At 40.3% G+C, this 23,243-nt stretch overlaps 1 protein-coding gene and 1 long non-coding RNA gene across 7 annotated transcripts in view; one reads left to right on the forward strand and one right to left on the reverse strand.

Annotated features, from left to right (window-relative positions):
- On the forward strand, positions 1 to 3,275 carry LOC114357793 (uncharacterized). Its single transcript, XR_003656330.1, has 2 exons — positions 1 to 675; positions 1,859 to 3,275. It is a non-coding gene; the product is annotated as an uncharacterized LOC114357793 (long non-coding RNA).
- The window catches only part of SamDC (S-adenosylmethionine decarboxylase), a 26,940-nt gene continuing 6,110 nt past the window's right edge, over positions 2,414 to 23,243 (reverse strand). The window contains exons 3-9 of one of the 6 annotated variants that reach the window (XR_003656329.1): positions 12,880 to 13,081; positions 9,364 to 9,460; positions 8,428 to 8,585; positions 7,807 to 7,899; positions 5,149 to 5,304; positions 4,080 to 4,404; positions 2,414 to 2,500 (exon numbers count right to left, since the gene is read on the reverse strand). Coding sequence is in view for 1 of the 6 variants with exons in the window: in XM_028311578.1 (XP_028167379.1) it covers positions 4,267 to 4,404; positions 5,149 to 5,304; positions 7,807 to 7,899; positions 8,428 to 8,585; positions 9,364 to 9,460; positions 12,880 to 13,081 (844 nt within the window). In the remaining 5 variants the exon portion in view is untranslated. Of the gene's footprint in view, positions 2,501 to 2,744; positions 2,914 to 3,163; positions 3,262 to 3,469; positions 3,595 to 3,960; positions 4,405 to 5,148; positions 5,305 to 7,806; positions 7,900 to 8,427; positions 8,586 to 9,363; positions 9,461 to 12,879; positions 13,082 to 23,243 lie in introns of those variants that run through there. The other 5 variants (XR_003656326.1, XR_003656325.1, XR_003656328.1 and 2 more) reach the window with 5 other exon arrangements.

Here is a 23,243-nt window from a genome sequence, read left to right on the forward strand (position 1 = left end):
TGTCGCCTGCAGGATGGCGGCGAGCGCGGGACGCGGACGCTCTTTTCCTGCAGATATAACATCGCTAACCTACATGGAATGTACGCTATCGCTTCCAAAGTCGCTAGGTTAAAATGAGTCTCAGTAAGTTCACTAGGTATTATGTTATTGCTGAATCTTTCTTTTTAATCCACGAAGTGACATAGGGTTAATAAAATAAAAGTCGTTATAAGTTCGCTAATTGTAATATTGAGACGTGGCGGCGCCCTGCGCGGACGCTCTTCCCGCAGATATAACAATAGTCAGATGTAGTCAACCAAGATGGTGGACGCTACAATGGTCAAGGTGTAGTCAACCCAGAGGTGGACGCTATCACTTCCTGTCACTTCCGAAGTCGCTAGTATATGAAAGTCTTAGAATGTGTGTGTGTGTGTGTGTCGCCTGCAGGATGGCGGCGAGCGCGGGACACGGGCGCTCTTTTCCTGCAGATATAACAATAATTGCCAACCTATATGGAATATACGCTATCACTTTCAAGGTAGCTAGGTTAAAATGAGTGAATGAGAGAATGCTCCTCCCAACTTTATGGTGCATAAGGGTAATAAAATAAAAATCGGTATAAGTTCGCTAATTGTATATTGTGACGTGGCGGCGCCCTGCGCGGACGCTCTTCCCGCAGATATAACAATAGTCAAGGTGTAGATCTAGCATCGACTGATTTTAACAGTAGTCAACCCAGACGCTGTCACTTCCGAAGTCGCTAGTGTATGAAAGTCTTAGTATGTGTGTGTGTGTGTCGCCTGCAGGATGGCGGCGAGCGCGCGGCGCGGGCGCTCTTCTACCAGAACCCAAAATAGACTAGAAATAAAGTTCATATTCCTCTTTTGAAAGGAACGAATGCACCTATAACTACATCTTAGCCCGGCTGCATTTTAAAGACACTGGTCTGCTCCTTCAACTTTGGGGTAAATGAAATAAAAGTCGGTATAAGTTCGCTAATTGTATATTGAGACGTGGCGGCGCCCTGCGCGGACGCTCTTCCCGCAGATATAACAATAGTCAGATGTAGTCAACAGATGTGGACTGGTTTTAGAACACCAGTCGACCTAGATGGTGGACGCTACAATAGTCAGGTGTAGTCAACCCAGAGGTGGACGCTATCACTTCCCTAGGTATACGAAAGTCTTAGTATGTGTGTGTGTGTGTGTGTGTGTGTGTCGCCTGCAGGATGGCGGCGAGCGCGGGACACGGGCGCTATTTTCCTGCAGATATAACAATAATTGCCAACCTAGATGGAATGTACGCTATCGCTTCCAAAGTCGCTAGGTTAAAATGAGTCTCAGTATAAGTTCACGAATACTGGCACAAGGTTAATAAAATAAAAGTCGGTGTAAGTTCGCTAATTGTATATTGAGACGTGGCGGCGCCCTGCGCGGACGCTCTTCCCGCAGATATAACAATAGTCAAGGTGTAGATCTAGCATCGACTGATTTTAACAGTAGTCAACCCAGACGCTGTCACTTCCGAAGTCGCTAGTATATGAAAGTCTTAGTATGTGTGTGTGTGTGTGTGTCGCCTGCAGGATGGCGGCGAGCGCGGGACGCGGACGTTCTTTTCCTGCAGATATAATAATAGTTGCCAACCTATATGTACGCTATCATTTCCAAGGTAGCTAGGTTAAAATGGTTATTGCTGAATATCTTTCTTTTGGTAAAAGGTTAATAAAATAAAAGTCTTGTATAAGTTTGCTAATTGTATATTGAGACGTGGCGGCGCCCTGCGCGTCGCGGGCGCGGACGCTCTTCCCGCAGAGTCAGATGTAATCAACCTAGATGTAGTCAACCTAGATGGAGATATAACAATATGTAGTCAAGACAAGATGTAGATCTAGCATCGACCCAGACGCTGTCACTAGTATACGAAAGTCTTAGTATGTGTGTGTGTGTGTGTGTCGCCTGCAGGATGGCGGCGAGCGCGCGGCGCGAGCGCTCTATAACTACATCTTAGCCCGGCTGCTTGTAAATACACTGGTCTGCTCCTCGCAACTTTGGAATGCATAAGGGTAATAAAATAAAAGTCGTTATAAGTTCGCTAATTGTATATTGAGACGTGGCGGCGCCCTGCGCGGACGCTCTTCCCGCAGATATAACAATAGTCAGATGTAGTCAACCAAGGTGGTGGACGCTACAATAGTTAAGGTGTAGTCAACAGATGTGGACTGGTTTTAGAACACCAGTCGACCTAGACGGTGGACGCTATCACTTCCCTAGGTATACGAAAGTCTTAGTAAGTGTATGTGGTGGGTGTCGCCTGCAGGATGGCGACGAGCGCGGGACGCGGATACTTTTCTACCAAACTATCTACCTAAAATATACTAGAAATCGAGTCCATATTCCTCTGTTCAATTTTGGGGTTATTGAAATAAAAGTCGGTGTAAGTTCGCTAATTGTATATTGAGACGTGGCGGCGCCCTGCGCGGACGCTCTTCCCGCAGATATAACAATAGTCAGGTGTAGTCAACCTAGATGGAGATATAACAATATGTAGTCAAGACAAGATGTAGATCTAGCATCGACCCAGTCGCTGTCACTAGTATACGAAAGTCTTAGTATGTGTGTGTGTGTGTCAGTGTGTGGCCTGCAGGATGGCGGCGAGCGCGCGGCGCGAGCGCTCTATAACTACATCTTAGCCCGGCTGCTTGTAAATACACTGGTCTGCTCCTCGCAACTTTGGAATGCATAAGGGTAATAAAATAAAAGTCGGTGTAAGTTCGCTAATTGTATATTGAGACGTGGCGGCGCCCTGCGCGGCGCGGGCGCGGACGCTCTTCCCGCAGATATAACAATAGTCAGGTGTAGTCAACCAAGGTGGTGGACGCTACAATAGTTAAGGTGTAGTCAACAGATGTGGACTGGTTTTAGAACACCAGTCGACCTAGACGGTGGACGCTATCACTTCCCCTAGGTATACAAAAGTCTTAGTATGTGTGTGTGTGTGTGTGTGAGTCGCCTGCAGGATGGCGGCGAGCGCGGGACGCGGACGCTCTTTTCCTGCAGATATAACAATAATTGCCAACCTAGATGGAATGTAATGTACGCTATCGCTTCCAAAGTCGCTAGGTTAAAATGAGTCTCAGTATAAGTTCACGAATACTGGCACAAGGTTCAAAAAATAAAAGTCAATGTAAGTTCGCTAATTGTATATTGAGACGTGGCAGCGCCCTGCGCGTCGCGGGCGCGGACGCTCTTCCCGCAGATATAACAATAGTCAGGTGTAGTCAACCTAGATGGAGATATAACAATATGTAGTCAAGACAAGATGTAGATCTAGCATCGACCCAGACGCTGTCACTAGTATACGAAAGTCTTAGTATGTGTGTGTGTGTGTCGCGAGCGCTCTATAACTACATCTTAGCCCGGCTGCTTGTAAATACACTGGTCTGCTCCTCGCAACTTTGGAATGCATAAGGGTAATAAAATAAAAGTCAGTGTAAGTTCGCTAATTGTATATTGAGACGTGGCGGCGCCCTGCGCGGACGCTCTTCCCGCAGATATAACAATAGTCAGATGTAGTCAACCTAGATGGTGGACGCTACAATAGTCAGGTGTAGTCAACCTAGACGGTGGACGCTACAATAGTCAAGGTGTAGATCTAGCATCGACCCAGACGCTGTCACTTCCGAAGTCGCCAGGTTATGAAAGTCTTATTAAGTTTGCCGAGTTAGGAACCTGCTATGCCGGTCAAGGATGCGCGCCATGATATACTTTTATTGACGTCAAAATGTATGGGTAAAGTCGATAAAATAATCTAGTCCTGTTGTCTCCCCTAGCCAGGGGGGACAACAGGACTGCACCGATAAAATAGCGTGATAATCGCTTAGCGTGGCGTGCATTCTAGGCCTCTGTTGCGCGCAAACGCTATACTACCATCATTCACTAGGGATGTCATTATTCACTAGGGTTCAAAAAATAAAAGTCAATGTAAGTTCGCTAATTGTATATTGAGACGTGGCGGCGCCCTGCGCGGACGCTCTTCCCGCAGATATAACAATAGTCAGATGTAGTCAACAGATGTGGACTGGTTTTAGAACACCAGTCGACCTAGATGGTGGACGCTACAATAGTCAGGTGTAGTCAACCCAGAGGTGGACGCTATCACTTCCCTAGGTATACGAAAGTCTTAGTATGTGTGTGTGTGTGTGTGTGTGTGTGTCGCCTGCAGGATGGCGGCGAGCGCGCGGCGCGGGGCGCGGCGGGGCGGGGCGGGGCGCGGCGGGCGCGCGCGGCCTCAGCTCGGGAACTTGCAGTACAGCGCGTAGTGCAGCGCGTAGCCCGCGAAACGCACGAATTGCGCGTCCTTCTGCTCGAACGCGAATAGCGAGGATATCTTTTTTAGTTGGCGAGGCGTGTCTGCGCCGGGCGAGTCCTGTTGGAAGAAGCGTTGGTTTAATGTCTTGATTAACCCACTAGCTCTGAGTAACCCACTAGCTCTGATAGTAAGAGCAAACCGATAGCACATCAACGAAAAAAAAATGTCTTGATTGTAACAATGTCTTGATTAACCCACTAGCTCTGAGTAACCCACTAGCTCTGATAGTAAGAGCAAACCGATAGCACAAATGTCTTGATTCCAACAAAAAATAAGGGAAATTGAGATGTAGGCTGTGTTGAAGGTTTCTGATTTAGAAAAATATTACAAAATAAAACATTATCAGGTGAGATACAGGCCAAGAGCTTCCTCGTTGTATAAAAAAAAGAGACTCGAACACTATCATGTATGAGGCAATTATTGATAAGAAAGGCAAAAATCTGGTCACCAAAGTCTGACATGGTTCAATTAATAAGATAGTGTAGCGTATTTCGTGTTGTGAAATACGGAATCATGTACTTTAGTCAATCTATTGGTCTTGTCTTTTAAACTCTAAAATCTGTGATATTCTAACTAAAAAAGACTGAAATCGAATCCAAATTCTAAACCTTTGAGATGGAAGAGTCCACCTGTATAACCTCAGATCTTTAATTTTTTGACGCTATTCCAGTGCAGCCTTTTACAATGGTCTGCTCCTCTTGCTACGTCCTCCTTGAAAGCTTGCTTCTAAAGGACTGCCATTACCCGAAATGATGGGGGTAATATAAACGATAGTTTAACCAAGTAAGTAAGACATCTTACCGGCGACGCGAAGACCGTGAGCACGAACTTGGCAGGGCGGAAGGCGTCCAACACTCTCTTGATGAGGTCGTCATAACTAGCAGCTGGCACGTTGGATTCAAACGACACGTACGAACATGCGCGCTCTGGCGTAATGTGGATCGTCATGTAGCACCCCTGCGGCAAAGGAGACACGTTAGTCACAGTTACAAATGAAATAAAGGCACTCTTAATGCTATATTTCACCGGGACATCATGGCGGCGCAACCAGTCGCCGGCTACCAACAAAATGTATACAGCTCTATCGAGAGTTACCTGGTGTCCGTTTGGTTGCACAAAGCTGTATACATTTTGTTGGTAGCGGCGACTGGTTGCGCCGCCATGGTGTCCCGGTGAAATATAGCCCTTAGACCCGGTATACATCAAGGCGTAGCGGAGAAATGTCGGGCGGCCAAAGTTTTCTATAGAATTTGAACACGGCGCGGAGTGGAGTTGGACGGTGCGGAGACGAGAAGTGGAAATAATGAAAGCTGATTGGTTATTCAACACACTTCTCTGCTCCGCTTAACCTTTAAACCGGGCTTTAATAAGAGCTATCGTTTTTACACTTAAAAGGTGACACCACTGGCGAGTGATAGAACTTTACTCTACAGTGGCGCCATCTTGGTGAGCGCATGCGATAGTCCTCTCCTAACGACTCAGCGCTCACTAGTTGCCGCCACTGTCTTAGCCACTACACTATAGATAGATAGATGACCCACGCTGAACTGTCCCACCAAACTCAATGACAGGGGGGCGCTACCATCGTTCAACTATATGGTTTCCAACATGGCAAAAATCGGAACCAGCGATTCGGTATTGACGGTGGCGCCCCACTGTCAGTATTTTGGAACTATAGCAAGTGACGGGGCCTTGTCACTTGTCCTGTCACTTGCTTGTGGCTGAGACAGTGGCGCCAATTGGTGAGCGCAGAAACGGTAGGAGTAGGAGAAATAAATGGCCCTATCATACGCCAATGGCGCCACTTCCTCATTGTTGATTTTTATCGACCGTAATTTCTTAGAGGATATTGAACAGTGGAAAGATTCCTATTTATTTCATAATAAATCTTAGTCACATAACAAATCCTTGCTAATGACTTGTGTAAACACTACATAATTACATAATCCATATTCATCAATTAAATCAATTACTAGTAAACAATATTTGCATACGAGATCATCTGCAATTAGCGCTATCTAACATGAGGAAAACTTTGTCAATTGCTTACATAAACGCGTCTAGTGTAGGTACATATCAAATTGTTACGATAATCGCTCTCCCGACGTGCATAATTGCAAATGAACAATCTGTGTGGACTTGACCGAGAAAGATTAGGTATTTTATGTAACGAGGAAAATCGTTTTCTCATACCTAAATCACAGTACATGACAGAGCTCTTACAGCGATTTGTTTTAAATTGTTTCCTTATTTTTCAGTTATTTTTTCTTGACCTTTTTCGACATCAAAACAAGAGAAACAGTGGCCCTAAACACACAGTTTCAAATCTCTCGAATGAAATTGTGAATTATAAATACACAGCTGTGAAACAGCTCAGATAAGCAGTATTTAACTATAGTTGAAACTTACTGATGGAATATCCTTGTCTCCCTGGCAGCGTTAAATAAATAACAATAAAATTATTAACTAATAAATTAAACTATGTACAGTGAGCGACACGCAAAGTGGCCAAAAAAGTTGACAACAAAAACTTATTCCAATAGGGATGATGACTGGCTAATGAAATCGAAATTCTATTTAGTCTGAAAATATTAGACTCACATTTTTTAATTTTTTTCATAATCGAATAATTACAGATTATATTGAGTTAAAATGTCGGGCGACGTCACTTTTGAGTAAGAATTCTACTCAAGCGTGATGTAACGCGCTATTTCAACTCGATGTAGCACTGTTATTATTTAATTATTAAATAAAATAAAAAATATGAGTCTAATATTTTCTAATTATTTGTCTGACGGACAAATTATTGAAATTTTGTCATCCAGCCTATTGTAACAAAGACGTGTTGCGAACTTTGGGTGTCACGAATTATTTGACGAAATCTAGGTGTGAACCTTCAGTAATTATTTGGGAACACTAATAAAGGTTATCTACACAGATAAATGCGTTTGTCTTGTGGTCTATCAAACGGGTTAGTGTGTCATTGAATTGGATCAGGGTCTAATGCCAATAATGGGTTGCGGAATTAAGTATAGGTACTTGTCATCTTAATGATTAACAGGTCCAAGGTTTCTTACTGTCAAATGGACCAAGACCCCTAGACAAGTTACAAAACGTTACCGTTTTAATTTCGAAATCGCTTCTAGAAGCGAAGTTACGCTGGATCGAAGCGATTTCGGAATTACAACTAAAGCTTGCCACAGTGCCGAAATATCGGAAACTCAAAATTAAGGTAGATACATGGTAGCAATCCCGTCAGTAATAATTTCTTTTTACAACTAAAGCGTTTTGTAACTTGTCTAGGGAAAGCAGAATGTTACTTAGCAGCTCCTAGACAAAAAAGTATCATAAGACAAGATTTACGCTATCTTTTATCTATGGAAAATAAAGTATCATAGACAATTGATAGGCAATACTTCCTTCTTAGTCTATGGGAAATAGAACAGTGAAGATACTCACGTCTTTGGCGACTCCGTTCATGGAATACCCGCACGGGTCGAACAGGAAGTCGTCTATCACCATCCCTGGAATGATTTTGTCAATGCCTGACGCCTGCAACAAATAAACAATGGAATCAGTATTATAGTTACAACATCGTGCATTGAAATACACAAATGGTAGGCGAGTATGGAAGTAGTTTTAGATAAGAATAAGAACCCTAATCCATAGGATGCTCAAAACCCTTTTTGAAATATACATCTAGGTCACAAGAACAACAAAGTTATAATTTGATTTACGGTGTATACTCGTTTAAATGCACGTACACGCAAGTCGCCTAAAATACTTCCAAAGAATGACATAGGCTAAGAATATAATCTGAAATATTATTCGCACGTAATATCGTCGACAGTACATCAGAAAATAAATTTTTAGCACATTATTATAACTGCATAAGATGCCATGCCTTTCAAGCTAAGCTTGATGTGAGGTTATGTGTTTGTACAGACGACAGCACGCCAATATAAACACTGAGGTCTATGTAGTTGTAAAAGGAGCGAGTTTGCAACAAAAATGCATAGTCTGATGTGCTGTCTACCTACAATGGCGGCTAGATATCGTAGAAAGTTCAAGTTGCCTTACTTTAGTAGCTTCGGCAGCTGTGGCGGAGCTGGCCCTCGAGAAGATATCCATGACGGCGGGATCCAGGTCCGACATCAGGATCTCGATGGTCTGGTCCGGCTCCGACGACTCGCAGCAGTTCACCTGGATCTGTTCCTTTTCTAGCGCGTCTACTGTACCTGTGAAGGATTTTAGGTTATTTCTTTGTTACAAAACTGACTGAAGCTGGCCGACTCCTGATGAAAATAGCATAGCATACCGTGGTGCATAATCTTTTTCTTAAAGGTTTTTAAACCTTTGTTTGTCACCTGTCATCCGCTTTGCAATGGAGGGAAGTCGAACCTTAATTTCGAACTCCTCCTATGTTCTTCTGATTAATTTTGTTGCGGGTCCAATGACAGTTTAACTTTCCCCCGGGACAAACTTGACCTTCATTGGTTGGGTTTTTGTGGCGGTCAAGCTGTAGATCCTGGCTACACAGGAGTTGCAGTGGTGGGAACGAGAGGTGGGAATAGTCCCGTCCTGATGAAAATAGGCACAGAAGAAGAAGGAAGACAGCTAACTGAAGAGCTTATTGTAAATAGTCGTCTTCTTACATATTATTATGCTAGCCGGTACAAAAAGATGGGATCTAGCTAGCTATTGACTTAAATTAAAGTTGGTATTTGGAATAATCATCATCCTTTCTTGTTAGGGCAATAGTGCTTTGACGCAAAAATTAAAAGTTGAAAGTTTAGGTTTGAATAATAAATTCATCATGATTAAAAAAAAATAAGAAGTGAAGGCGAAGAATTAATTTCACGTAGGAATAATTTAGATCGTGGTGATGTGCGACAAGTCAATAACCAGTAGGGAAAATATTAAGGTGAGTATTATTATTTATTTAGTTTTAGTTATGGTGCAAAGCAGATCAGAGTATATTTAATTCAAACGGAATTTTTAAGTTTTTAGTCTCACCTTCAAGCGGCAATAAAGTGTAGAGGTACCAGCAGTCCTTCTCAGGACCCATAATGTACGCGCGTCCGTCGCCGAAGTAGGAGTCCAGGAGCTCCACCTGGAACAAGGAAGGACATATTTACTCCACCGTCAGCCTGCAGTGCACTGCACAGAACTTATAACTAATCGTAAGTAAAATGTGGACACTTGGTGGACCGATGACCTAGTAAGTTCAAGGGAAACACCTGGATGCGGGTAGCGCAGGACGGGTCATTGTGGGAATCTTTGGGTGTTTGTCTAACAGAGCACGGTACGTCCTAGTTTTTTTAAGATAAAATTTGGATTCTCTTACTGCATAGGTACTTTCAAAAATTATGAATTCAGTTCAAATTGTTTAACTTTCCCTAACTACCCCGTCTCATTATCCAGCATTTGTTTTAAAAACTCTCAAATGTTATAAAAACGAAATACGAGAATATTTGGAAACATCTCTCAAAAATATTATACAAACATACGTATCCGACAACAAGTTTCATCAATTCCCAGAAGAAGGTATCAACGAATCGGTGCATATTTCCGAGAGTTTGCGTGCGTTTGTCACTCAAGACGAAATAACAGCCGACTGGAATGAGACACATCGGCCGTGTCACGGCAACGTCACCGTGATCATCTCATTCATGGACTGGCACATTTGATGCGACAAAAATTGCTAAGATTGGAAGAACACTGTTTCGTTATGCTGCAGTAATTTGCATCTTTTTGTCAAAAATATTTTGAGTCAAAATTTTATAATATCGAAGTCATTGACGTATTATGAGTTATCTTCTTATTGAAATGTAATTAAGTACCAAAATTCAAACAGTAGGCATATCCCATTATCAAATGCGATTAAAACAAACAATTTGAACGAACTCATCGACATTGTAGAGTTCAAATAATTGCAATCACGAATATTGACGAACATGTCATGTGGTACTGCGATAACCGAATGGATAACCGACACAAAGACTTCCTAGAATCTGAGTAATAATTTAGGTAAAACAACCAATTGATTGTGGCTTTTACAAATAAGCTGATAGTTGTTGCAAACAACTTTATTTACTGTACCTAAATACAAGACTTTTTCATACCTACCTACATCTTAGCATTTTCCTTCCCTATGACAAATTAAAGCTAGAATAATTTTATAAAAGTTACACCGGCAAAAACCCATTGCAGTTAAACGACTTACCTAATCGTTATAACTGAGGAAAATCTTACAGAATAAACTGATGGGATCTAGTTTCTTTAACTACTTTAATAATAGACTATCTTAAAAACAATTACCTACCTACATTCATTTACTAAGGAAATATTCTCCAATAATGTATGGTTTATTTCAAACTGTTAAACAATGTATCTTCCAAAACTTATAACAACCGTCGAGAATGGAAGGTGCAAACCAGTGAACAGTTCTTTTTAATAACTTTGGTGTTGGAACTGTTGGACCACTTGATTTGGTCAACAGTTCAACACTACGAGTATTCAGTAAACTGTATTTTTTCCCGGACAGAAACTGACATTTTTGCCGATCGAATGGAAGCAATGGAAGTCAGTTCAAATGTCAAAAAACTGGAGCATACAAGCGTTCCCGGAGATAACCAACGTGGAGCACTGGCAGATAAAGGTTAGTTACACCACCAGCACGCGGTGAGCCAATCACCGCTGATGCAAGCTCCTCGGTTCAACTGATAACGCGACTTCAGATTGTCCCAAGGCGGGGTTTTCTCGAACCGTCTATACAGGTCACATGACAGGCCAATTTCAAGACAATCTCAAGTTTTATCTGAGTGACGCATGGGATAACATTGTAGCGCGATAGATTTTGTGTTATGATAAGCTTAATTATTTTCCTGCGCTGCCATTTTTTATCAGGGCTGTGATAACCTATAGTTCCGGATCTACTGAGATAGTTTACACTGGAGATCAAGGGAAAACTAAGATGTACGTCTAACGGTCGGCAGGGCATAATTCACACATTACACGTTTATCTGGAATTCTGGAAGTGACTGTTATGAATCAAGGGTAACAGGGTTATTGGATGCCAGTGATTATAGGCTTTTCCCACTTGTTCTGACTGAAGACCAATTCCTTCCCAAAATATCCTGTATCAACCACGCAATCAAAGTTTTCTTGCGGCTGCAGATATGCCTTTGCTTAGGGCGTGAACACTGCGCGCGCGCATCGCAGTGGCATCTTTGTGCCCCACGTTTTAAGGACGAAGGTACAAAAAATTTCAATATTTACTTTTCTCTAAAGAATCTCCTTGTACCCACCTCGGAATCAAAGTTGTCGTGCGGTTGCAACTGAGCTTCAGGGCGTGCGAACTCCCGGCGCGAATAGAACACGTTGTGCACGCGCTCGTGCCCGGCCACGTCGCGTGCTAACGCCAGGATCGCGGAGCAGCTTCGTCAGGATGAAGCGGCTTAAAATACCAATCCTTCTTCCCAAGGAATCCCCAAGTAAATAAATAAATAAAAATAAAAAATCGTTTATTGTTTGCTTTACAAAAAAGGAATTACAAAAAAAAACCTTATATTAAAAAGGTGGAAGCAACTGGAGGTGGCTCAGCTTGTGCTGCCAAGGACTACTTGCCCTAGACGGCGCTGGTTTTCAGCCATCCCCACTTCTCTTGAGGTGTTGATCGAGAAGATTGGTCACGGGGGCTTAGAAAATACGAGTAAAAGGAAAAACAATAATAAAAAGAGAAATACTAAAATAGAGTAGTTACACTTCTTTTTGTGCCTGTGGTGTAGGTGTGGTGTGGTGTGAGTGTAGTGTGGGTGTAGTGTAAGTGTGGTGTGTATATTCTATGCTAAGTGAAATACTTTTTTAGGGGCAGTAGTTTCCAATAACCGTGACGAAGATCCTCTGCATCTCTTTGTTTTGTAGTACTATAGATAGAATAGATAGAAAGTACCCACCTCGGAATCAAAGTTGTCGTGCGGTTGCAACTGAGCTTTAGGGCGTGCGAACTCCCGGCGCGAATAGAACACGTTATGCACGCGCTCGTGCCCGGCCACGTCGCGTGCTAACGCCAGGACCGCACAGCAGCTTTGTCAAGATGATGCTACTTAAAACATCAATCCTTCTTCCCAAAGAATCCCCAAGTACCCACCTCGGAATCAAAGTTGTCGTGCGGTTGCAACTGAGCTTTAGGGCGTGCGAACTCCCGGCGCGAGTAGAACACATTATGCACGCGCTCGTGGCCGGCCACGTCGTGTGCTAACGCCAGGACCGCACAGCAGCTTCGTCAAGATGAAGCGACTCAAAATATCAATCCTTCCAGCAGAATCCCCAAGTACCCACCTCGGAATCAAAGTTGTCGTGCGGTTGCAACTGAGCTTTAGGGCGTGCGAACTCCCGGCGCGAATAGAACACGTTGTGCACGCGCTCGTGCCCGGCCACGTCGCGTGCTAACGCCAGGACCGCACAGCAGCTTCGTCAAGATGAAGCTACTTAAAATATCAATCCTTCCCACTGTCCCCAAGTACCCACCTCGGAATCAAAGTTGTCGTGCGGTTGCAACTGAGCTTTAGGGCGTGCGAACTCCCGGCGCGAATAGAACACGTTGTGCACGCGCTCGTGCCCGGCCACGTCGCGTGCTAGCGCCAGGACCGCGCGCACGCAGCGCAGCGGCGTCGTCGTGCCGCACGTCTTCAGGATGAAGCGACGCTTCGATACGAACATGCTGCTTTCGCTGTGGAAGAAGAGAACGGTCAGATATTGCTACATTACAGAACGTCGGCATAATGTTAGGTTACAACATTCATATAGTTCCAAAATACTGAACTGTCCTATCCATGACATTGACAGCGGGGCGCCACCGTCAATACCGGATCGCTGGTTCCGATTTTTGCCATGTTGGAAACCATATAGTTGAATGATGGTAGCGCCCCCCTGTCATTGAGTTTGGTAGGACAGTTCAGCGTGGTTGACTAAATAATGCTAATCTGGCTATAGGGATGTGTGTAGGATAGTGTAAAAGATAAATTTTTCCTAGTGCAGTAATGAGGATCATTTTATAAAAAATCCGGCTCGAAGGACTAACTTAGTCTTTTTACTTTACGAAATTAATTTCTGTCAAATAACTGTAGTTTATCTGCTATATTTCATAATACAAAATGCGTTTGAATTTTAACTAGTACAGACAGACACAACATTAGAGGTTTTGGACCTTTATCTTGCCCTAGTTTGTTCAGCACACAGACAGACAAACGATAGCATTAACTATTATGACCCGACGGTTTTTAAACAATGATAGCGTGCACTCGTATCAGGCTGCAGTGAAATATTTTTAGAATAATTACAGGTCAGTGATAGGCAATATCAATGTAACTACTTACTTATTTTATTCACTTCTACTTACTTGTTTATCATTTACATTATACATGAGTAAGTACTAAAGAGTCAACAAACGCAAACTAAAGTCCAGAAAGAGGGCACTATCTCTTGTTACAATATGTTTTCTTAAAATATCTTGTCCAATTAGGAAACTTTAATTACTAATACATTATTGTAAATATTTACAAAATCCGATAAGCTGTCACAATCGCCACAAACTGCGCATTTGAAAATAGACATGAGCGTCTAAAGAGTCCAAGGCATTTATTTTTAATCCGGGTCGATGACCTATTACTAACTAAATGATAAGCATTCGGTTAAATCGATGTTAAAAATCATTTAATGACTTTTTTGTGAGTTTTTTTTATAGTTACTTCCGTGAACTAAGCATGCATGAGTTTTTATGGACCAATGAAATAATAATATACGATATTATCGCAAACTGTGTTTTTTTGTATTTTCTTTATTTCTTTGTTTGTTTTTTTTTTAATTTTAATGGCTTTTTTTTTCATTATTATAACAATGTGTGAAGTATTTTAAAAATCTGCTTCTGACAAACGACTGGGAAAATAGATAAATAAATTAGTTATTAAGTAAATGTTTAATAATTTGTATTGTCTTTGGAACCGATTAGATAAATCAATGGTCATGCGACTTTACCTAAATGATTAAACCAAAGTTCATAGTTCATTATGATATAGTTTACTTGGAGATAAAATTAAAATAACTACAAAAAATTGTACAATAATGTTCATTGCAATTTGAATATGATGATTTAACTAATTAATTATTTCAAAGATATGAAATTTTATTTGAAAAATGAAATCTTTTACAAATAATTTAAATGTTAAGTAATGAAGTATAAACGCAAGGAAGGGATAAAATGAAGTAAAAATAGGATCATATTTTCTAAATTAATCAATTACAGAAGAAAATCACGTAAAATAAAATAAATTGATACAAATTACTATGTTTGGCAGCCCTAGTCATAGGTAGAATATGAGTCATGCGCACGCGTCGACCGAGTGACGATTTTACCAGTTAATTATCGTTCTATCCTCTCAGATGTAGAGCTGAATATTGATAACTATTCAGTACATACGTTTAAAACTATGTTGCACATAAGCTAGCCGACTTTGTGCTTTAAACTTCAAAGTTAGAGTTCAAAATCGGTCGACAAGTCGAGTGCGCGTTGCAATAGTTGAGGATTGAGCACGCGCGCCTTACAAGTAGGTACGTATTTGTTGACATGTGGCGATAATGACCCGAGTTACGCAACGGTAGTATAATAAACATTTAACACGTTCCACTTAGCCCCATTACCCATACAATTATGCAGTCTGTATGTCTTTGTGAAGATACTTCCTTTTCTTGACAGAACTTTTGGACTCTGCAAATGTAGTTGGAATATTTCGTTTAGTTTCCTAGGTAACCTAGGTACGATCAGAATTACTAACGAAACCACAACTTACGAATGCATTCGAAAAGAAATTAACCACGAGCGGATGACTCATTTTGTCTTTCGATTTCCTAAACTGATTAAAAATTAGGAATACTGATTCGCACGCATTGTTAAGATCTTACGTGTACAATTTGAATAACTTAAGCGAATTGAATTTTTGATAAAAAAAAACTATAGGAATCTCCTAGCTATACCTATTCATTAGGATAATCAATATTCAATTCTATGACATAATACACTCCATTTTATCAATACACGAATAATACACTCGTAACAACGTTGTCTTATCGAAACAGCCATCAAAGCAATCAATAGAAAATGCATTTCTATTAATAAAACGCTCGTCGATTGCCCCGCGCTGTCTGGCTTGCTCGATTACCTGCCCACGGTTACAATCTAATCTAGAATCTAAACACCTACACTATAATCTATTTCAGTAATTTCTATTCAGCCGTAATTTCAGCAATTTATTACTCCTGAAACACCGTATTTTTCAACGTTTAGATTTGGTCCAAATGGCATGGAAGTTCGACTACCTTCCATAATCGTGAAAATTATTATTCTGATTAGAATAGTAAACTCGTAACAAACGATTTCGTAATCACAAAAACAAAGGCTCTATTTCCTTTCAAATTTTAATTAATCCAAAAATATCAATGAGTAACGAATAATATTAAAACTTTTAGCTCAGAAATACTTTCCAAAGAAAAGAATAAGAAACCAGAAATAAAAATATCCGAGTTTATCTTCGTCTGAAGAGAATAATAATGACTGTCCGTTAAATTGCCGAAGGTCTGAGTTAAAAATACAACAACTTTTAAATGTATTTATAGGAATACCAGCATTTACAGAAACGGCCAACATTTCGAAACGAGGTTTCTTTTATTGCGTTCTGTCACCAGACCTTGAGGATAAGATTTATCCCAGAGTAATATTAAACTCGAAATAACATCTGTGCGACAACTTTTAATAATGCAATTGAAGTAAAAACAAAAAGCAAAGTTTCAGAAATAAGTCTTCAAGTAACAATAACCATTATTGTATTGTTAATAAAAACATGGATACGATCATAAAACATGAGAAAATCTCCAAACATGATCGGTTAAAATTTTTAAATAAGGCTGGTGCTGTATTACATGAATATATATCGCTAATAAACATGGGAGTTTCATTGCACCCATTCAGAAAGTTAGAGGCAGTCATAAAAATACGGAAAGGCTTCAGAAGTGCTTAAGTTCCTTTGTTTAAAGAAAAGTGGCAGCGAAAGCCATTAGCAAGTCGAAAGCCGATGCTTAGTTAACTGTCACGCTATGCCTTGAGGGTAAGTTAAATATTAAATGAGTACTTTGCTGTGGCCTTATTATAAATGTCACACGACATTACAGCTTTAGGCTATACCTTTAAAACCCTTTGGAAAACCTTAAGAATCGCAACGAATTTTAGCCTTCTCGTAGAAATATTGAAGCTTCATTTCATGTATTCATATAAGTAGTGAAAAACCCAGACGTTTGATCCTTCATTTGACCCCAATCAATCTTGACTTGAGCTATATTATGGCAAGATCGCCGGTCGCCATAAGAGTTTTTGCTTTTGTTTTCCTCGCAAACAACAATGTCATCTACATAGACGTATAACTTGAGCTACATAGTAGATGCCAGTCAGTTTATACAATGCTATGAGTTAGTATAGAAGAGGCGAAGCAAGAAAGGGAGGGAGACATCTATAGATCGCAATATAGCTTTTATAAAAGTTTTAAATTAAGTAGTCCTTGAAATTGATCCCATTTTTATACACGTGTTGCAACTAAATAAAGACGATGCTAAACGGTGTGCAATTACATCTCCTTTAATTTGCATTTCATGTGAAACACATAATATGTCGAGCAAATCGTCCGATCTTGCTTTAAAAGGCAGATGCATTAAGAATCTGACGCCTTAGCTGTTATTTATACCTACTATGTAATCGAAGGAACCATTAAAATATTCACAAGTAACTACAACATAAACAGTCAAGTCTGAAGTCTACATAAAATTCATCGTCAAAAGCGACATCAGTAAACAAACAGTATAAATCACAACGCAGACCCCGCACAACTCAATCTGCGGGTAGGTACATGTCCAGACATGGCGGCCATATTTTCCAGACAGGCATGTAATGAAGTTATGGCCGGTATCGATCAGGCCCCCGCGAGCACCGATTGATTTCCAGGTAGCTGGTTCCTATACTTACTACCTCCCTATGTGGTTTTGATAGGGGCTATTTTGCTAATATGTAAAGCCTGGATGTACTGACTGACTGTACATCAATTTGTTGCCAGACATGGGGTGATTTCGTGGGGACGGTGTAATTGTTTGAGTAATTTGAAATTTCCAACATGACGTCATTTGCGTCACTTTTAGCGGAAGGATTTGGTAACACCAAATGTGTAGTTGAGTTTATTAAACTTTACACTGGTGTTGCTAATGTTGCTATGTATACTGGTAGTCAAATGATAACTTAATAAAACATGATAACTTGGTATTGTTATTTCGTAGATAGTATATTTAATAGATTTGCCTAGTTGCATGGATGAGAACATGTTGCCTCATGGCATACTCATGGCTCATATCATAACACCATAAAATATGTTCCTCTTATCTGGTATCAATACTCTCTAAATACAATCAAGATAAAGATGTAATAGGCACGTTATCTGCTTATTTGCTATCACTATCAGGATGGTTATGTCAACCATAAAATTAGCTTAGTAACACTAACTAGCGATACCAAGTATCAATTAAATGTTAGTAGGAAATTGAATCTCCTCCCAAGTAAAATTTTGACAAATCCAGTTAAGATGTGTTTGTTCAGGGACACAATCATATAACATTAAACTAAAGTGTGTCTACGAAAGGGCATCCACTCAGCATCATAAATCATCATTGGAGCCATAAACATAAATTTCAGACTGGAACAGGGCGAAATATTCACCCCAAACGACAAACTACCAAAATATAGTACACAAAAGTGTCGTAATTCTGCTACTATCCTACAAACGCTACAACCACAAGCGTGGAACGGTGGAGCATACAATAAATCCATCCCCGTCACTCTTCCCCGCAGCATGATGACGTGTACAGACGTCATCACTTCAACGAGAATCTAGGGAATCTTATTCAGTTGGGATAGGTACGATTTTGCGAGATAACTGGGTAGACTGTCGACTGTATTTGTAAGTGCGTCACAGGAGGCTCGTCGATTGCAGCCGCGCAGGTCCCGATCGATACGACCGGGCAGCTATATGCACTTAGCGCCTAGGTTTGTTAGGGCCCGGGAGTGAGCTATGTCCCGCCCCGTCTGTCACGTAGCGGGTTGCCGTGATTTGCTGCTTTTGATTTGTACGAGGGAAGATTTTTGATGTTTTACAGCAAATTTTTCTACTTTGAAAATTATAAATAACTTGAAAAAATCGAACTGCCTAAGGTTTGAGATGCGACTCTTAACGCTAAAAATTAAATAACTAAATTTTTCTACTGTCTGCAGCTTACAAATGAACGTTTATGGTTCATTTTGTCTAGTTCAATATCTGACAGTAATGAAGCTTTTAATCATTCGAGTAGTCCTTGGGTCTTTTATTCTTGATTCTAAGAAACTGATGTAAGGTTGTACGCAATGCAATATAGTAGTTATGGGAATTAACGTCATGCGTAAACCGATATATCGTTTTGTAACTTCATCCAGCGTGATGTTTGTAATGTAGAACTGGAATTACATTACCATTTATCCCACATAATCCAACTTAGTCCTGCGACATTAATATCAGCAAAATCAAATTGTTTCAGACTTATTTATATTCATTGTTGTTCGTTGTCATTATTTTTTTAATTACAGGAATTTGAGGAAATTAAAATCATTTAGTGCTTTACTTTTTATAATTTCATATCTAGAATTTCTATCATATCTTTTCCTGTACTTAATTCTTATTATGTCAATATCATTTGGCTGTTGATGAATAACATCAAGGTTAATCTTCTCCAATCTCTCTCTATGTGACGTAAGCAGTTCCTGTGTTATTATTTTGATTTCTAGATTATACGCCAGCCCACGTCCAATAATGTCGCGACCAGTTTTAAATAAACTGAAATTGGCAAACACCCATTAGCTCTGTTTATTTTGATGACGTACTGTTTTACATCAATCGCCTAGTGTTCGGGGTTTGGTGGTTAAACGTTAACCACGTTAGAATACTCGAGGCCAGAAGTTCAAATTCTGGGTCAAGGATTTTAGTTTGTTTACCATATTTGATTAAATCAGTATGGGTGGAATTTTTATTTTAGCGCAAAGAATAAGCTAGAGACAGTCGTCGAAATCATCTTTCAGAAATTCAGACTAGGCCGGTTTATTAAAGCAATCGCAAAAGCAACCTCTTCTTTATCACTTTGTAGAATCGCCAAGAAACCTAATATAGTTTAACTCGTGGTGTTTAGAATATCCCACAAGGTGGACCGACAACCTGATAAAGGTAGCAGGAAGGCGCTGGATGCAGGCCGCTACCAACCGTGCGATGTGGAAGTCATTGGGGGAGGCCTATGTTCAGCAGTGGACGTCCTGTGGCTGAAATGATGATGATGATGATGATGTTGTTCAGAATATGATCAAACATTAAAACTAGTCGATGACAGAATCAAAAGTTCTAAACTTCCAAAGGAGGCAGCGTTTTTATATAACTCTACAACAGGACGCGACAATCGTGCGTTACATAACACACAATACACGTGGCCTTGAAGAACAAGTTAAAACTGCATGCGGACGGAACAGTACCCGTGTGGCCGGTTTCAACCATCAAGATATTTGTGGCTGAATAACGAGGTTTTTTATCAAATCATTTGGCCAATGAACCGTGATATCATCCTTGAAGTGTCTATTCTTTTTTAGTAGGCCACACAATGAGGATGGACGCAAAAAAGTCCGATTTATTTCACCATTGAGCAAATAAATAACTTCTACTTCGGAATCTGGGAGTGTACCAAATGTTTCACGATAGGACAGTTATCTTCTACTTTTAATTTATATCAGTAAGTTGAAACACATTGAGCCTATTTTTAGTAGGTGGCCACATATTTTTACGCGGTAGATTTTGTGATAAACTTAAGACCGCGAAAATTTCACGGCCTCGCATTGAAAACAGATTTGTGTCTTCGGGTTAGTCGAGGGGCTACAACAAAAACAATACATTTCACGAGTATAAGGCATTCGGCGCTTCGGAATATTCCAGAGACGAGGCAGTGCATATCCCTAATAAGGGTAGGCACACAACAGCGATAACGGACGCGCCCACGTGGGTACCATTCCGAAATTTCCGAGCATCTGAAAACGGACATGGAGCAAGCAATAGCAAGCTCAAGTCGAAGCTATTAGCACCTATTAATTTCCTGTTGTATAAGTATGGTAAGGAGGTTTTATCGCACGTCGGTACTGCAAAGTATACATTCGCATCAGCATCAATCGTGAGCACTGTCCCTAAAATTGCAGAAGTGCCCTGTGCACTGCGCATGCGTCCCAAGGGCTACCTTGACCTTACCCTGCCTACCCCACCCGCCGAGACGAGCAAAGCGGTTGGTTGGGACGCTCTTCGGCCACAATGTGGAAGCTTCCAGATAGGTACATAGCCAATGTAGATAGGTATAGGAACGTATGAGGTGTGGAACTTTCCAGAGAGTCGCTATAGGTGATATGGATGTCTAGATAGAGCTCGTTTTAAGAATGAGGGACGCTCTACAAACAATGAGGGAAATTGTGCGCGCTTTTGGAAATGTCAAGCAGTTAAAGAGAATGAAAAATGACAAAAGTGAAAATGTCCACAAGTTTAAAAATAGATAAAATCGTTTCCGACACGTCATGCACGGAAGTCATGCATGCAAGAAGGTGACTTCAGAATAAAATTGTACCCATAACAAGAATTTTACGATTACAATAGCGAGTTGGTAATAAATTAAAAAACGTTCTGATACTGTATAAGACTGCTGGCAAAAATCAGCGACCCTGAACAACCCTTTTTACTAACCATGTAAACATAATTATATAGTCAGTCTGGTGTCCCCGTCGCTAGGCGGCTCCGAAAATATCCTTCGCCTGCCCTTTCGTCGCACGATTTCAGATAATGGTGTAAACAATCGATGGCAAGGGTCGAGAAAGGGCACCTCATTGCGGCATGTTTGAGTTTCGGTAATTTTTCAACACGGCTTGTTGTAAGACTTAGCTGGACGGCATAAGGATAAAAGGAGACCATGTTTGGCAAAAATAAAATAGCATTTCTGAAGCGAGACACGTCTCAATCAATGTCAATTACGCCTCATCACAGTCAACAACTAAAGAAAAAGATGACATGTATTCAAGTTAATCGACTCTAATGTTAATGATGAGGCAGAACTTTCAGACAGCCTTGTAGACGTTATCGGTGTTGTTATGGAAACAAACAATCTATAAATATAACACACGTAATAATCTTATGTAAGTAATAAACGCGTTATCTACACACCTCAGTTACAAGGCAGTTCAGGATCATAATAGGACTTTAAACTCATCGAAGTTCCCTCACGGGTTGCGAGTGTTTCTATTTACAGTTCGCTCAAGGCTATGGATATCTAAAATTAAGATTAGCGATACAAACGTTAACACGTGGGGAGTTCAGGAGTAGGTAAATATTGTCCATAATTTTGGATTGATGAAAAAAAAGATTGAGTAGCCATTTTTGTGGCCTAATTGACTGACACACTTCTCTGGAACAATATCAGAGTAAAGCTGTCGTCATTTACTATTCTTATATCAAAAAATATTCACAAATGCATACAGGAACAGGAACTACTTTCCCAAAATTCTACAGATTTTACTTTGCTTTGGCTACAAATAGATTCTAGAGTATTCAATCGAAGTAAATTGCTTCCGGACAAAGCATCTACATTTGACCTAGATATTCCGCAGGCCATGTCAGCCATGCTATAGCTAGATTCAGCAGTTTATAACCGATCGATAGCGCTTCCAATAAATAGTGCATCTTCGCCACAAATCACAATGGGTGCTTGACACCAATACGTGCGACTTCAACCAAGTGTTGGTTTAACAGCGATGTAGGAGTGAACAGAATTGTTCATGGTACGTGTTAATATCAATGTTATTTAATCGTCGCTGTACTTGAATACATGATGGTGTCACATAACAAAGTATTCCATGTCATTAATGTCTTAGAATAAATCAATACTGACTGAAGTCTAAAGTAAAACTGCATTCAATCTAATTTGTTGGTTATTAAAGATAACAAATAGTCATTAATTATTTTACCAACTAAGTATTCTTGGGTGTCTCCACTGAACTCTTCTTCTTTTCGTGTCGAAAACAAACCTGAACTCTTTAATATACGAGATCCAATAGCCAGTAAGACTCTGCATTTACAAAAATTAAATTGGTGGCACAAAATACTTATATCTTCAACGTAAATAAATATTTGATCGGCTGCAACGCCTAAATCACATTCGAAGTGTTATCAAGCGCACGTAATCCGTGGGACATTGACTTTTTATCTTTAAGGATTTATTTCTACGCTAAATCTTTCCGAGATTACGCCTTGAATTTAAGATAACATTAAACTGTGTTTTAGACGTTCAATTTCGATCCCCATTTTAAAGTCCCAAAGTGAAGGATGATGAGAAGAGAAGCATCTAACTTTTCAGTTTTTAAATCTGGATAGAAATTACAATTGAAAATAGATTTTGCGGCAAAAAGACGCCAAAATTGTAAATAAGTTTTTCAAATTCTGATAATTTGTTTGTTCTTCCATGTTTTTAATAACTTTCATGTTGACTGTATGAACTGAGCTTCAAGCATAAAGAAATATTTTTCAACAGTAGACAGTCAATAACTGTAAAACCTGAATTGCACTTCCAAAACTGGATGATAATAACAGGCTGCGACCAGTTCCAGTAAAGAATTACTTATTATGAAGAGAAAGCTGACAATAATTATGGTCATAAAACAAACTTCGACGGCGCACTTATCATCCTTACAGCTGAATTGCAGGTAA

This window comes from Ostrinia furnacalis, unplaced genomic scaffold, assembly GCF_004193835.3.
Source record: "Ostrinia furnacalis isolate ACB-3 unplaced genomic scaffold, ASM419383v2 OfSCF3352, whole genome shotgun sequence".
In the NCBI taxonomy this organism is placed as follows: domain Eukaryota; kingdom Metazoa; phylum Arthropoda; class Insecta; order Lepidoptera; family Crambidae; genus Ostrinia; species Ostrinia furnacalis.